The 17,735-nt window shown below is 37.8% G+C and overlaps 1 protein-coding gene across 5 annotated transcripts in view; it reads left to right on the top strand.

Moving 5' to 3' along the window:
* SCAPER (S-phase cyclin A associated protein in the ER) overlaps positions 1 to 17,735 on the top strand; it is a 518,574-nt gene that overhangs the window by 353,745 nt on the left and 147,094 nt on the right. For all 5 annotated transcript variants that reach the window (XM_042941318.1, XM_042941317.1, XM_042941313.1 and 2 more), the window contains one exon: positions 138 to 253. In XM_042941318.1, coding sequence (XP_042797252.1) covers positions 138 to 253 — 116 coding nt within the window. The remainder of the gene's footprint in view (positions 1 to 137; positions 254 to 17,735) is intronic.

Raw genomic sequence — 17,735 nt, 5'->3', positions numbered from 1 at the left:
GCACTGCATAAACATTCAATAAGTATTTGTAGAATAACTGAACCAACAGAGTGTTTGACACTACAACTAAATATTTCATTTGGTGATCATTCTATGCCTGAGAAATTGGGCTAATTTCTACTTGTATTTCTGTCTAGAATGTAGCAGATCAGATTGCATTTCAAGTTGCTGGTGGATTAACAGCCCTTGAACACATTCTTCAAGGAGTAGTCCCAACCACAAATGTGAACACAGCCTCACGAATTCCTCTTAAGTAAGTATAGTTTTTTAATCTGTCTTTCACGTTTCATTTGTGAGTCATTTCTGCTCTATGGTTTCCATATGGGGGACCACAAGAAACTTGTATGTGTATTCAGGCTTGAATAGCAAAAGCTTACACTCCCCATTAGGGAGAAAAACAGAGGTGCTCGACTTCACTTACAAAACTCAAATCGAGCCTAAAAGCCTTAAAAAGGAAATCTCCTTGGTCTATGACCTTCTCTAATCCTAAAACAAGAAGAATGGATGAACTCCTGGGCAGCTTTAACTGCTTACATAAATTGAACAGAACTGAATAGTAGTAGCAAAAAGGTAGTACAAGAAGAGGTAAGTACATTAACAAAGGCCTGAGCTGTGAAATTTGAAGAAATCCCTAACATACAGGAAGATTAGTCTGAAGCCAAGACTGCCATAGTCTAGAGTCCTGGCCAAATAGCTGGCAACTGAATTGCAGTTCAGTCTTTAACTGCAAATTGCTCTTTGTCATATGGATCCTGCACAAGCTTTGGACCCAAGATCTACTTTCCTCTTCTCTCAAGTCACTCTGTGATCCCTGGCCGCCTGGGATATAGTAGCAGACAGCTTTATTTCAGAAGGACTACATTCTGGAGGGGTAGCATGCACGGTTTCTGGATATTTTGTGGAGACTCTTATTTACAGAGTTTAAATGAGAAGTTTTGATAAAAGTTTACTTGTATCACTGAGAAAACTTAAATATTTAGTTGGCCCAACAAAAGTGAGTGCTTTATTTGTCCACTGGATACTACAGAAATTGCAAGAATATATCATCTTTTCTCCTGAGAGACATTTTGGTAAAATAAAAATAGCACTGGCTTTGGAGTTGGACAAACCTGGATTCCGGTTTTACCTGTGCCAGTGACCAGCTGGGAGAATTGGGGCAAGTGCCTTATTCTTGTGGCATCTGTTTCCTCATTTGGTTACTCAGGGGTAGTCATATGCACCTCATAGTGCTACTCTGGGGATTGGATGAATCCCCAGAGTTTTATGTGAGAGTTTTTGTCAACCTCAAAGTGTTATATAAATGTTAGGTAACAGTTTTTAAGTAGTAGTTTTGCCTGCTTTAAGACAGTGTTATATTATCTCTTCGAAATGATACATTTCTAAGAACAAACTGATAGTGAAGTTAGTTTAGGTTCCTTTGCTCTACTGACAAAGTAGAGATTAATAAAAGAAGCTATAGGTATCCTTTGAGTCAGGATATCTTTCTGTGTAGCAGAAAGTTCTACATCAGTCAGATATAGCACGCATGGAGGTTTTCTAACCCAGGATAGTTGATATTTCTTATCAAAATGGACTTTAGTGACAGTGTGTTGTTATCACTCAGTGTTTGTTAATTGACAGGGAGAGAGGAAATAAATTTGAGATAAAGAAAGGAAATGGCAGGGGCCCCTGGGTGGCTTAAGTGTCTGACTTCGGCTCAGGTCATGATCTTGCAGTTCGTGAGTTCAAGCCCCATGTCGGGCTCTGTGCTGACAGCTGGGAGCTGAGGCCTGCCTCAGATTCTGTCTCCCCTCTCTCTGCCCATCCCCCACTCGTACTCCATCTCTGTCTCTCAAAAATAAATGAACATTAAAAAAATGTTTTTTAAAAAGAAAGGAAATGGCATTTGATTCTTTGGGACTGGGCTTTGATAACTGTTAATCATTCATATTGTTCATCTTAAGTGCACCTGTAGGGGCACCTGGGTGGCTCAGTCAATTAACTGTCTAACTCTTGTTTTCTTTTTTTTCTTTTTAAATTTTTTTTAACGTTTATTTATTTTTGAAAGAGAGAGAGACAGAGAATGAGGAGGGGAAGGGTCAGAGAGAGAGGGACACACAGAATCCAGAGGGGCTCCGGGCTCTGAGCTGTCAGCACAGAGCCCGATGTGGCACTAGAACTCAACGAGCTATGAGATCATGACCTGAGCTGAAGTCGGTTGCTTAACTGACTGAGCCACCCAGGCACCCCTGACTCTTGATTTCCACCCAGGTCATGATCTCGCAGTTCATAAGATCGAGCCCAGTGTCAGGCTCACTCTCTTGCTCTCTCTCTCTCTGTCTTGCAAATGAAATAAATAAACATTAAAAAGAGTAAAATTAAATGCACCTATAGTTTTTTGTTTTGTCTTGTTTTGCTTTTTTTTGTTTTGTGGTAGGTTTAAACATGCATGAGACTGAGCTCTCTGGCTGGTAACTTAGATGCCTGTTTTACAAAAGCTACATTTGTCATTGTGGCAAAAAGCATGCTTTGGTGCTTATCTGTGCCTATCATTTTGGGAACAGAAGAAGTTTCCATACTTTCTAAAAAGACCTGAGCAAGAGTTAGTGCACCAACATTGGAAACAAGCTCTGGAATCTTGGGAGTCCAGCCCAGTACTCCTCTGATGGTCACCAGCTGACCACAGTGCCAGGATTGAGAGTTTGTTTCTTCATCTCACCTTAGGCCAATAGATTTGTGTGTTCATCCAGGCACTGCTTGCTAAGTGAGGCCAACACTCAGGGCAGTGGGCATCGAGCAGTGACTCTAAGATTCTCTTCTCCTGAGCACAGCTCAAGATCATGTTGACTTTCTAAACTAGCCTCCCTTCTCAGGGCTAGAGGATTAAGTCTAGGAGAGTGTTATGCTGCTTACTTAGAAAGGGGCAAGAGAAATGCCACAGCTGTGTGAGATTTAGTATGGACTCAGACACTCTGGTGGGCATGAGTCAGTGGCTTAACTCAGAAAGTGTTCTTTCTCATATTCCTTCCAACTACTATTCTGTACAAAGCAGTTGTTTTGCTTTTGTTAGAACCAGGGAAAACCCATAGAATTGCTTGAATCCTTGCATCCTTGAGAGGACTTAGTTAGGATGTGGTATTCCAAAATCAACCTTCTTAACAAATGTGTTCCCATAAAATTGTTTTCAGTGCCAAGAAAGATCACCCTGAAACAAGGCAATTTTCATTTCATGTTTTATCTACTTTTGGGATTACTCATATTAATTTGCCTGTTAATTTTAATTGCAGAAAACAAGTACAAAAGAATGAATGAATATTCTAGCCTTTTCTTTGGTTTGGGCTAATAACAATTGTTTATTACAGCTTTTAATATTTGAAAATAGATGGTAGTTTGTCATTTTCTTTGGACATAGAGAATGCCTCAAGTGATGTAAATAAGAAGATAGATCTGTTGTGATTAGAAGCTGTGGTCAAAGCTTTGTGTTGTGTTTTTATAACAGATTTACAGAGCAACAATGATAATAGAAGGGAGAGTTGGTACTTACTAGCATTCTACATATCCGAACCCTTTTCAGGCAGCAATAGATGTTCATAATTCACAAAGAAACCCACATCCCCTTTCGGGCCATGATCACTAGGCTAAGTCATCCCTAGGTTGCCTTTCACTTCCTTGGTATTCCTATTTCTTGACACTTGTAGACAATGAAGGACCCAAATGGTTAACTCTCCAAGCCATTCTAGGTTGTTCAATGGAAAACTCACCAGGCCCCTATTTCTTCTCTGTTAGCCGTGCTTATCTTCCTTAATTGCACCTCTGGACCCAATTTTTATATAGAAGTACTATAGTTTCATCAACACAGAACAATGCAGATGGTATAGTATAGCAAAAAATAAATAGGCTCTGGAGTCAGATCTGAGTTTAAATTCTCTGCTTTTCACTTATTAGTTATATGACATTGGTCCAAATTGCTTGTTATAACAGAGCCTCAGTTAAATAGTAACACTACCTTGTTGAGTAGGACTTGTTGGCTGTTGTGAGAATTAAAAATGTGTGTGTTTGTTAAGTGCCCTGTGCAAAGAAAGCACTTAGTTAATATCAGTGGGTTTTGTTGTGGTTGTTATGATGTTGACTTGATATTATCTTAATTAACTGAGCTTTAAATCCCCAACTCTCTGCCACTTTGGCTTCTAAAAAGCTATAATCTGTTTTACTTGTGCATTTGTTTTTTCATCTTAAGCACAAACTTCATCCTGATAAATTTTAGTCTTGCCTGTCAAGATCCATTTTGGATCCTGATTTGACCTCTAACTTAGTGTCTTTTTCTTTAACTTTGTGTCAGACCTAAAGTTGATCTGTAGAATATATGCATCTTCATCTAAATCACTGAAAAAATATCTACCGGGTTAGGGAATAGTTCAGTTTAGCACTTTATTAATGAACTATCTTGTACTCCATTTATTGTATTGCCATCTCCCCAGATAGACTATAATTCCTTGGGACCAGAAACCATAGTAAATACATTACTTTTATTTTTATAAAAACAATATTAGTGTAAATCATAATGGCATCTTAATAAATATCATTTGAATACATGAATTAATTATTTTTCCCATGGATAGAAATCAAGCAGGAAAAGAGCTCACTGCATCGGGGCGCCTGGGTGGCTCAGTTGGTTAAGTGTCCGACTCTTCATTGCAGCTCAGGTCATGATCTCATGGTTCATGAGATCGAGCCCCATGTTGGGCTCTATGCTGACAGTGCAGAGACTGCTTGGGATTCTCTCCCTGCCTCCCACCCCTGCTTGCTCATGTTCTGTCTCTCATTCAAAATAAAGAACTTTAAAAAAAAAAAAAAAAAACTTACTGCATCAAATACTTGACTCTGTGGATTTGAAATATGGTCACATCTCAGCCAAAAAGGGTCCTTGATTTTGACCACTCTTTAGGAATTTTTTTTAAATTTTTCTTTAAATTTCTATGTATTTATAATTAAGTCAAGTATCTATAACTGCCACTTACTGAAAAAGCCAAATGGGGATGCTAGAACTGTACTCTTGGTCATCCTTACCACAGTTTTAGAATCACAGCACATTGGTATATTATGAGATGGTCCCGATTTTAAACTATGTTAAAAATAGATACTTCTCGGGGCGCCTGGGTGGCGCAGTCGGTTAAGCGTCCGACTTCAGCCAGGTCACGATCTCGTGGTCCGTGAGTTTCAGCCCCGCGTCAGGCTCTGGGCTGATGGCTCGGAGCCTGGAGCCTGTTTCTGATTCTGTGTCTCCCTCTCTCTCTGCCCCTCCCCCATTCATGCTCTGTCTCTCTCTGTCCCAAAAATAAATAAAAAACGTTGAAAAAAAAAATTTAAAAAATAAAAATAAAAAAAAAATAGATACTTCTCACTGCCGTGTTCTTTATAAAGTAAACCTATTTATTCATATCAAACAAATTAAGTTGTTTTCTTTTTTTTTTTTTTTTTGCTTTATGGTATATACATCTATGTATAATAAATCGGTCTTAGGTAAAACAGCAGTCACTGAATATAATAATAAAAGTAAATAAATTTAGAATGATGTGAGGTGGAGCTTTGCTTCCTAGGAAGATCATTTACAAGATACCACAAATTTATTCTCCAAAGTAAAATAAAATAAAACTTGTGATTTTGTGCAGTTTATTCACTTGGCAGTATTGCCTGTACTTGATCCTTTGCGTTGGTAAGGAGACAGACCTTACTTAACATTACTGGGTATATCCTTAGTGCTGGTCACTCTGCTAGGGGCTTTGTATGCCTTCCCTATTTACTCCTCACAGTCACTAGCAGCCTCGTCTGTGGCCTGCTACCAGAATGAGGGTCGACTGCCGTCATGTTTGGAACGTGACTGCACCCTGAGGGAGCCATAATATCCCTTTTGAAAGCATGTTTATTCATTCCGAATAGCAACAAGAATGTTCAGAATTGCTTTCCCATGATTATTGAGGTTTTGTCTCTAAAGGCTTCTGTTCCCTTTTCTTGGTCTTATGATACACAGTAGAGACTGGTGGAGTTCATCTTATAATGGAAAAGAGATATTCCTTTGTGTTCCAGAAGCAGGTAAATAATCTAGGGCTTCTAGGACTTTTCAATCCTAATGACCAGGGGAAAAAACTATTTTCCAGGGAGTCCCTTCTTAGGATCAGTTATAAGCATGTGTGGACATGGGAATGGGACTGCCACATTTAGGAACCATTCCAAATAGACCCTGTCCATAGGGAACTTAGAATCATAGAAAATGAGATGGATTAAACTCTAAGTATCATTAGAGCCTGCTGTATTACCTTGGTGGAACAGGCACTCTGGTGGTATACACAAACTTCAGAAAAGGAATGTTTTGCTGCATATCCAGTGTCTGCAAACTTAGTTTCCTGAGATGCCTGGCCTCATGTGCTCTATAGCGTACTTCTTACTCTGGTCTCTTGACTCACTTGTCTGTTCTTTTGGGGGCTCATTTACTTTGCCTTTTTGTTTTGTTTTGGTTGTTGTTGTTTTTTTTTTTTTTTTTTTTTTTTGTTAAATTTGTTAAATCTTTGCCTTTCTCTTCAGGTTGCAACACAATCCATACTCTGTTAATTCAGCTTTCACCATGAGTTCCTCCCCTATTATCCTTTCATCTCTCTTCTTGGTTTGTCATACTCACTTCATATCTGTTGTCGTTTTTCTGGGTGTTTTGAATACTACCTGTTCTAAGCATTGCACCATGCCTCTTCTTAGCAGCTCTGTTTTATGCCATGTGATGCTCCCTCAATGGCCATACCTGATTCAACCAAGAGTGGACATTTGACTGGAGCAGCCAATCTATAGACTAGCCAACAATATCAGACTTAAAACTCAGCCCAGAAAGTTAAACTGAGCCAGTCAAATATCTCTCTCAGGAATTTGCAGTTGGAAAGTTGTACAACTCCAGCTCATTTTTTCTAGTGTATTTGAATTTGAAAAATCACGTTGAGTAACTTCTGGGATGGCCATTACAGGGCTCTGTTCACTCCAAGTTTAGCAGGGCTAACGAAGGCCATTTGGGAAAAAAGGAGGAGAACAGAACTGTTTCAGGAGAGAGAAGGGAGATGGAAATGAGAGCGGGTCCAGTCTACAGAGCTGCCATTGTTCCTGCCCTCCTGAGGTCTAGTAGTTCATTTTCTCCTGGATTCATGGGAAGTTCCCAATAACCTTCAATAAATGCCTCTTTTACTTGAGATATTTCTAGTGAATTTCTGTCCCTTCAAACCGAAAGAGCCTGATACTTTTAAATACAAATATTAAAGATTTCTTAAATTCTAGATTGGGTTGAAAATACTTCACTGTGTTATAGAGCCTTCCTTGTGACCTCTTTTGTTTTTCTAAATTCTTTCCTATCAAGAAAGAATGAATGCCCACAGTTTAAAGTAGAAATAGAGAGAAAACACGCTCTACAAGTTCTCTAGAGTATAGTTCTTTATGAACATTAAATGTCTCTACAAGCTGGGACTGGCTGAACTTTCCTTCTCTCTGCTAACCCCAGTTTGGAGACTCTGTATAGAAAATTATGTAGATTAAACTTTCTGTCTCTGGTTGCTAAGGCAAACACACTTAAGTAGCATACTCTAGAGTGCAGAGCTTATCTTCAGGATCAAAGGTAAGAAAATGTATTATATATTATTCTTTAAGAATAGAAGTGCCTGGGTGGCTCAGTCAGTTAAGTGTCAGACTTTGGCCCAGGTCATGACTTCGCAGTTCATGAGCTCAGGCCCCATGTCAGGCTCTGTGCTGACAGCTCAGAGCCTGGAGCCTGCTTCGGATTCTGTGTCTCCCTCTCTCTCTGCCCCTCCCCCACTCACACTCTGTCTCTCTGCTTCTCTGTCTCTCAAAAATAAATAAACATTAAAACACAAATAACAGTACTATTCATATTTTTTATAGCTATCAAGTGTTAACTTTCTTGGTGGCCCTCAGTCCCAGATTGGTTACCTCGTCATTAACATTATAATTAGGAATTAGTTTGAATCCTGGTAACATTTACAAACAACTGAAAAGTGTATTTCTTTAGACCCTGCTCTCCCAGGCTTGATCATAATGGGCCATAGTCCAACTTTTTGATAAAAATAAGTTTGTTCATGAGAAACCCAATCATTTCACAAGTTATTTTTGGAAACTGGAAAACAGTTGCCTATTTTGACTCCGAGACTATGATGTTTAGAAGGTGAGAAGACTGTGAGATCAATTGTCCCTCCCCCTCAAATCCTGGCAGCATGATGCAGCTCGGAACAGTAATCACGCGCTACAAGATAGAGCTTCATTATATTTTTAAGAACTGAATAATATGCCTTTAATAGCACAGTTTCAGTCACTAGGAGAAAGAGACAGCGTTTGTAAAAGACAAATTGTCCTCTGTTAGTTAAGTCATTTTATAGTACCTAACAGAAAGAAGAAAAGCATTGGCTTATCCCATTTCAGGGCAACCCTTTTGGGGATTGCAGTCTTGTTTCTCTCAGGGAAACCAAGCAGTATCTCCATATTATTCAACATTTATCTCAGAGTATGGCTTACTTAAATACCTGATGCAAACTTCAGAGCGTTGTATCATCTCTTAATCCTTCCTCTCTCTCTCACCCAATAAGAAATGCAAAACTTCATTCCAGAGGGGGTTGTTGTTTTACCAAAATTGCATTGGTAGATGCTGGATTCATGTTTTCTAATACAAGTAGATTTGAAACTTTATTTGTAGTTCAGTCTACGTTAAGGCATTTGTTATCATGTAGAAAGTTCTCCAGCAACAATTTGTCAAACATTTTTGGTTATCTATCTGGTTAAGAAAATCTTTAACTGGACTATCATTGTTAAATCACTCCTGGAACATTATTCACATCTTACCTGAGGCTCTCACTTGCTTGCCATTTTCTTTGCACTATTACCTTTTCCTGGGAATTATTTTCACCAAGCCTAGCTATTGACTCAAAGATCAGGTTAATTGCCTTATTGAAAATCAAAGTGCATGTAAATAGTTCTCTACATTGACATTTGAGTTAAGGTAAATACAGATCTCTCACCTTTTCAAATTGATGCATTCTAACAAAGATGGTTATAAGGTTAATTTCTATTAAGTAAATCCAATTTTCTTATTAATTTCCATTCATAAAGTCAACAATGAATTTCTATGGGCAAAGTATCAATGCATTACATAATCGATGAAGAGCATGTAGCCAAGTCATTTGGTGTTCTAGACAGTGTAACACAGCAGTCTTGTTGAAAACACACTTCAGTACTTTCAGAACCATGAATTATGTAGCACTCTCCTAACTTTGTAACTCTCTTTTCTTGTCACCTTCTGGGACTTGAATCCTTGAAAACTACCTACAGAGGATGAAGATTATATCATATTTTACAAGTACATGCCACAGTCTAACACATAATGTATGTTAGGCTAAAATTTACTTCTGTAAACATACTCACTTTTCCACTTGGCTAGCTCTAGAGCTCAAGCCAAAAATACCTGTATTTAGAATTAGAGAAAGGGGAATATAATGCACTAATGGATTAAACTTAACTGGGTTTCAGTGTCAGAGCATTAGGGTTCAAATACCAGCTTTGCCAGTATTTGATGTGAGACTTGTCTCATAAGGCCTTATTGGCTGTAGTATTTTTCATCTGGGAAATAGGGAAAAGATTCCTGTTTCACAGGGTTGTTGTAAAGATGAAATGCTAATATGTATAAAGGGGCTTTGTGAATTGTCATACTCTAACATGGGACGCCAGTGGCATCTGGGGCAGAATGCAGGATTGTCCTTCACACTGGAAGGTGTGTGGCATCCTTTGGCCCATTAAATAACATTAAATAGCCATTAGATACCTGTGTTCCCATTGTTTTGACAACCAAATATGTCATTACACATTTCTACCTTTTACTTACAGGATTAATACCATCCTGATTGTGAACTATGTGCTGGGCAATAGAGTTGTGGAAATAAGGAAAACATTGTCCATATCCTCAGGAAGCTCACTTGTTAGGGGGTGAGCTAACCAAGGAAAGATGTAATTTAGTACAGTGTGCTAAGTAAAACTATAGAAGTATGCACCAAGTACAGAAATAGCACAGAGGATGGAGCAGTTAACTGCCAGGGGAGGACACAGAGTTATAACATCCAAACTGGGCTTTAAAAGAAAAGATTCAGAGTTTGCCAAATTAACAAATCTTCCTCAGTTGACAGAGAGCACAGCATGTACAAGATCATGGAGGCCTGAAATAATAGGGTGTGCTTAGGGAGCTGTACACGTTAGAACAATATCAGAAATATTTAGGTATGAATGAATTGGGCAAATGACAATTCAGGGAAAAGTAAAAGGCATCCATTCCTTATTTATTTCACATTTGGGGGCGGAGGGAGTTCCTGTCAGTTTTATTCACTCATCTATAATTGTTGCCACTATCTTAATTTCAGCCCTATTGCTTATACTGTTATTACCAAATACAAAGAGGAATTTAGTCATTTAACATACTTTTATTGCCACGGACCTGGTGCTTTGTTTATCGTGGTGGATAGAAGATGTGCAAGAGAACCTTTCGAAGGAGTGCTTAGAACCCCTGCAGAACACTTGGCGTTTTCAGAAGTACAAGAGTAGTAAAACTGCTTTATAAATATGTTAGATTTTTTAACAGAGTTTTTGGCACGTCTTCCCCAATGTTATCACTGATATAAATGAAGAAACTAAGGCTTAAAAATATGAAAGGATTTGTCATCAGTCATCACGTTGGCAGCTAGGACTGAGCATCCTGTTCTGGTGTCTGTTTTCTGTACCTTCCTGCCTTGTTGTTTCTGATATGTGAGCATGTAACTTTAGCCATTTTAATAAAAATAAAATACCATTTCATTAATATCTTATAAAAAATTACTGTCATTATGCCTGTGAGTTGCTGGAGTTTTGTTGTTGTTGTTATTGTTACTTGTTTGTTGTTTAGTTTTTGACTTTTGGTGGGGGAGAGACTGACTGGTTTTGGATTTTTAGTTTAGGATTTTTTTTTTTGTAGTGGTTTGTTGGTATACGTATAGGAAATGTTTGTGGAATCATTTTTCCCACCTAGGAGCCAAAGAGGGACAAGACGAAGTGATCTAACAAAAAATGAGAAAGATAGACAAAAACCACTCATAACTGTTTATAAGACAAAATGTCCAGGGAATATTTAGCAATGAAGTTGAAAAAAGAAATAGAACATTTCAATATTACCTTAAATACCTTTTTCAGAACTTAAATCAGGTGGCACATACAGAGAAAACTGATCATAGTATTTACTCCTGTTATTACCTGTTCTAGATATTATGGAGTTAGAAACCAAGTACCACTTCATGTGCCCACTACATCGTAGCCCTCAGTAAATGTTAATAAAATGGTACTTGCCAGTGTGGGTGAAATCTGGAATACAGCCCACTGTTAATAAATAATTCCTCTTTTCTAAGCAGGATTGTTTGAATATAATTCTAAATATCTGTTTTTAGATCCAAGCCTACTAGAAGTGACTAACTTTCCCTAAGACAATAAAAGTAAAAAATTATTTTGCAAGCCAATTAGCCATAGTGATTGGTAAATACTCTTCTCCATTTGACATATTGAGGCATTTTGTTTGTGTCTCAAAAGGCTGCACAGAGATGGTTACATTTGACAGCTGTTGTACCACTAATAAGATTAAAGTAAAGAAATTAGTTTTGTCGACTTTAATCTGCTGTTTAACACTGCAAACCACCTGGGGTCTTCTCCAGGGTCTGCATGTCTAATTGTGAATTTAAAATTACATAACCAGATCCTACTTACAAATATATCTAAAGATTTGCTAACAGTAACTGTCTTGTTACTAGACCAGACAGTTTAGCACTAGACTTTAAAATTAATGTTTTAATTTGGCAGTCACCCTGCATTTTTAAATGTAGTATTCTAATCTTTGAAACGTAACACCTTCTCAGTGGGAGGTTAATTTTAGGAAATGAAGAAAGTTTCATTAGGTTGGTGCTTAAGATATGTATGATTTTTCCATCTAAAATTAGAATATATCTATGGAATAATTAAATTGCCAATTCTAATTGTACCAAATTGACCGATTTAAAAAAAAACCAAAAAAACCTTGAGATAACACATCTAGGTGAAGGTTTCTTACTGCTTGCTCTGGGCACCATTATTATTAGGAAAATAGTTTACTTTAAATATTAATGTTGGTGTTATTAAAATGTTATGTTGTAGAGAAGTTTCTGGGTGGCTTAGTTGGTTAAGCATCTGACTTAGGTCATGATCTCATGGTTCATGAGTTCGAGCCCCACATCAGACTCTGTGCTGACAGCTCAGCGCCTAGAACCTGCTTCGGACTTGGTGTCTCCCTCTCTCCACCCCTCTGCTCATGCTCTGTCTCTTTCTGTCTCTCAAAAGTAAATAAACATTTAAAAAAAGTTATGTTGTAGAATGTGATATGCAGTGCAATAATCCTTTGTGATTATTACATTGAGTTTTAATGCAAACTGAAGCGTAGGGTACATATAATTATTTATAACCCCACAGCGAAGGTCATTTGGTCAGGCAGTCTTATTAGCATCCCTTGAAGACCCCCCATCTTTTTTTTCAATGTTTATTGATTTTTGAGACAGAGACAGAGCTTGAGCGAGGGAGGCACAGAATCTGAAGCAGGCTCCAGGCTCTGAGCTGTCAGCACAGAGCCTAACGCGGGGCTCAAACTCGTGAAACGCGAGATCATGACCCGACCTGAAGTCGGCCACTTAACTGACTGAGCCGCCGAGGTACCCCGAAGACCCCCCATCTTGATCTGAGCTTTATTGTTCCTGAATGTTGGTTCCCCCACTGGCCCTGCTTACCCCAAGTGTTCTGGCATCAGACAAATGGATCAGGAACAAGAAAGGCAGTGTGGCTTTAGACTAGTCTTCACAGCACCATTGGAAAAAAATTTCCTTTCACCCACAGCTCATGCTGATCCAAATGTCCCATTATCCATTGCAAAAAAAAAAACTTCCCAAATTCTGACACAAGTTCACCTTTTCTGTGGTCACAAAAGTGTCAAAACTGAATAATCCACAGGTATATTGGGCATCACAATCGGAAGTGGAGTTCAGTTTGCCTGCCTGCTGCCTCTAGGGTTAGCACCTTAAAGAAGTTGGTGGGCACTGACTCTTGCTTCTTGCTGATTACCCAATACTACTTCACATAGGGCTTTCCATCAGCCTCCATCCTGCAGGCAAACCCAGATACACATGACCGTTCAGGGCTCCCGGGGAGTCTGGTCAGACCCAGGCCACCACCTTCAGGAAGCCTTCCCTGACTTGACCTCCAACTTGTGTCAATCTACAGGACTGCCTCTCATCATGAAACCTCTGTGCCTTTCATGGCTTCCCTAGGAGGCTGGAAGCTCCCTACAGGGTAGAGACTAGCTTTTGCCCTGTTTTCCTGATGCCTATCACTGGATCAGGCAGAATGGGTAGTGACACTAAATACCACTGAAAGAAAAAAAAAAAAAAAACTAAGGAGAATATGTTAGGAAATGACTATAGTATAGCTGATAACCTAATAGTATAGCTAATACAACCTCATTGAAGATGAGGAATGAGTATGGCATATGCCAAGATATGTTTCAACTGTCTTTAGTATTGGTGGTGATAATTTTGTTTTACTGAAACTGTTGTGTGTTGTAGTATAAAGCAGGTGAATAATTATGGATATTCTAATTCTGTCATCCTCAGTGCATTTGAGGGCCAAGATTTTCCGTGTCAAAGAAAGAATAGAGAGCTATTATATAGAAGAGTTTAAAGGGGAAAAAATCCCTTAGTCCTGAATTTGAATCTGAAATATCACTATGCATTCATAAGATATTTTATCTTTAAGTAGGTGGCATGGTTCCTACCTCTACTCATTCTAATGAGTGTTTAAAAAATAGAATAGTGGAAAATGTGGTTAATTAGTGTGTTAATATATTCCACAGCTGTATATTCTTGTATATTGTGCTTGAAACAAGGAAAGCGGTTGTCCCTTCATTAGACATTTCTGGGCTCAGACAACTCAGTGCTGCACACTGTGATGGCTCCAAAGAGGATGAATCAGGCAAGGACCTTGCCCAGAAGAAATTTAGAGTAGTCCCATAATAGAATAGAGTTCTCAGTGGTTCAAAAGGAGTGTTTTCAGCCTCAAGAATTGGCGTAGGCAGCTCTCAAGTGGCCACTCCTGTAAGGCCAGGCCTAGGTCACAGGCTTCATTCTGGGGGTGGCCACTTGCTTGGTGGGTCCACTTAGGGTATTTGAATCCTAACTGCAGTTGGATCTCCCTAGTTTGAGATAACTCTTTTTTTTAATGTTTATTTATTTAATTTGAGAGAGAGCACGCACTCTAGCAGGGAGAGGGGCAGAGAGAGAAGAAAGAGAGCGCTGTTAGCGCAGAGCCCAATGCAAGACTCAATCCCACAAACGGGGAGATCATGACCTGAGCTGAAACCAAGAGTTTCAGCTCACTTAACTGACTGAGACACCCAGGCACCCCTCAGATAACTCTTTTTAATACTATCTAAAGAAATTATTTTAGTTTGGAGCTTTATAAAGGCAAAGCATAATTTAAGAATGACAGTTTTTATAAACTATATACTATTTATTAAATGCTTAACGCAAATCAAATATATTTTGAGGCTCTAGTTTTAACATTCTTTTCTCCCTTCCCTAAGGAACTGGTATTAAATACTCCAGTTCTGTGTGTTCTGATTCAGTTTCAATAATCTTCTTTGCTAAAACAAATTCTATATCATTTGCTAACCACCCTCTGTTTTGTGAGGATCTGTCACATTTCCACACTTATCCACATCAGGCAACCCCTTTCTTACATGAAGGTTGAAACAGTAATTGATGAAACTTCCTGCAGCTGTATGATGTGACTCTGGTATTTGCTGTGCCTACTTGGCATAGAATTTTGCCCTGCAGGACCATATAACTAAAGGAGTATATAACTATGTATCATTTATTAAATGCTTAATGCAACCAAAGGAATTTGGTAAGTTATATGTACTGGGGCTCTGGTTGTAAAATGCCCATGGAAGTTGTTTTTAAATGTCTGCGGTCTTCACACAGGTGTAAGACAGTGGATTTTGGTGAGCAGTATTTTCCGAAAAGTCTTAACTACTGCAAACTGCATAAGAATATAAACTATGTAATTCCTAAGTTATATTATCATACCCTCTTAGGCTACAACCACCTGGGGCTTTTCTAATTAATTATTTCATAGTGTATAGGTACCAATCTTAATGTCTGAGTTTTACTAGTGTTTTATTACTGCTTTTAATATGGAAATATGTTACTGTACTGATTGCCAAAATATCCAGTTTTGTGATGCCTTTTCTCTCCTCACTTTTCAGAGGCAACATTTTCAGTGAGAAGACTTACTGACACAAGATTCACTCATGTAGTCACAATCATTTGGGGCACAAAGCCTTTATCTAAGCCAGCCACAGTGTACTTTTGACAGAACGGACAATAAGATTTTAATGTCTTCTCAGAAGATACTTTTAAAATCTGGGGCTTTCTGTTTGATGTTAAAAAGTGCTTCTGGTCATTTGAGTTTTAAATTACAGGGAAAGCCTCCTGAGCAGACCACCCAGGCTGTGTTCAAAGAAGTGATCTTTCTAAGACAGGTGCTTTTCAAATAGAAGTTGTCTTTCAAACAAGTTTTACTGAGAGGACAAGTTTTTCCTGACCCTGAGATTTTTGGTACCCTCACCCCCCCGCTTTTTTTCTTATCAGAAAGTAGTTTCTTTGTGGAAGTTTCTTGGGGGAGTTTTGTGAGCATAAGATTATATAGATGCACATTCCACACTTACCAGTAAATGCTTTTTCTTTAAAGCACAGAGAGCATTAGGACAAAATCTTATACTTTGTGTTTTTTATGGGTATGTTTATTGATGCCTTATGATATTCCATAAGTGATTTTAGACAAGTTGTAGGGATTTGATTGAATGAAACAGAAAAATTGAAATTAAAAATCAAGGTTATAGGGGTGCCTGGGTGGCTCAGTTGGTTGGGTGTCGGACTTCAGCTCAGGTTCATGGGCTGACAGCTCAGAGCCTGGAGCCTGCTTGGATTCTGTGTGTGTGTCTCTCTCTCTGCCCCTCCCACTCTCTCTTTCTCTCAAAAATGAATAAGCATTAAAAAATTTTTTTAAAAATCAAGATGATAAAAATTATAGATCAAAACAAAAAGGAAAAATAGCATACAATTATAAAGCTATAAGGTTCTACATTTTTAAGTCCTTAAGGATCTACAATTGTATATATTAATCCTACTATAAAACTACAATACACACAAAACCATGTAATATGGCACAATGAATGCTTAACAAAATCATCAGTTAGAGTAGGAAACCAGGGAATATATCCTGTATACAGTTATGATAAAGATACCATTTCAAACCAGTAGAGCAAAAGTAGTTTATTCAATAACCTTTTGGGGGTAGGGGGGATAAATGTAGATTTCTGGCTCACACCACATGTCAAAATAAATTCTAAATGAATTGATAGTGAATTTATAAAACCATAAAATTACCACACACAATGATCATTCAAGAAAAAATAAAAACAAATGGCTGGATACAACTGTATAGTTACCTCATCTCATAGCGAAAAAGAACTTTTTAAACAATGAAAGGAAGGGAAGAAAAAATAAAACCACAAAGAAAATAATTGTTAGACTACATATGATTGTTTAGCTTCGATACATAAAATAATAATACTGTGAAAATAACATGAACAAAATGAAAGGTAGTAGATAAACTGAAAAAAGCATTAACAACAGGTATTAACCCTTTGCCATAATGAGAGAATCCTTATAAATCACTAAGAAAAAGATGAAAACCTTTTTTATGTTTTTCATCAATAAAGACATCACCTTATTGATGAAAAACAATAAAAATTTTTAAAATAGAGAATAAGAATAATTAACAAAAAGATGAGTAGACATGGCAACTTCATTTTGAAAAACTTCAATAACCCCTACCTTATCTCACAATCAATTTTAGATCATGGACTTGAGTGTAAAATCTATGAAACTACCAAAAGTGAATTTAAAAGAATATTTTTATAATCTTGAAGTGGAAAGGTTCTTTTAAGTCTGACACAAAACTCAGATGCACTAAAAAAGTTTGACAGATTTTATCAAATAGAAATGAAAACATTCCTTGAAATCTTGCCATTTGCAACTACGTGGATGGAACTAGAGGGTATTATGCTAAGTGAAATTAGTCAGAGAGAGACAAATATCCTATGACTTCATTCATATGAGGACTTTGTAAGACACAGAACAGATAAACATAAGGGAAGGGAAGCAAAAATAATATAAAAACAGGGAGGGGAACAAAACATAAGAGACTCTTAAATATGGAGAACAAACAGAGGGTTACTGGAGGGGTTGTGGGAGGGGGGATGGGCTAAATGGGTAAGGGGCATTAAGGAATCTACTCCTGAAATCATTGTTGCACTATGTGCTAACTAATTTGGATGTAAATTTAAAAAATAAAAAAAATGAAATGAAAACATTCTTTTGACAAAAATAAGTTTAGATAAACTGAAATATTTATTTGCAACATACAGTGATCAAAGGTTAGCATCTTTATTATTGGTAAAGAGCCTTATAAATCAATAAGAAAAAGACAGCCCTCCCCCATAGAAAAATGGGTATAAAGTATACAGTGATAATTCAAGAAAATGTAAATATGTATGGCCAATAAGAACA

The sequence above is a fragment of the Panthera leo genome, chromosome B3 (genome assembly GCF_018350215.1).
Source record: "Panthera leo isolate Ple1 chromosome B3, P.leo_Ple1_pat1.1, whole genome shotgun sequence".
NCBI classification, from domain to species: Eukaryota; Metazoa; Chordata; class Mammalia; order Carnivora; family Felidae; genus Panthera; species Panthera leo.
Note: the sequence above shows the minus strand (reverse complement) of the source record. Positions and strands in the feature narration are given on the sequence as shown.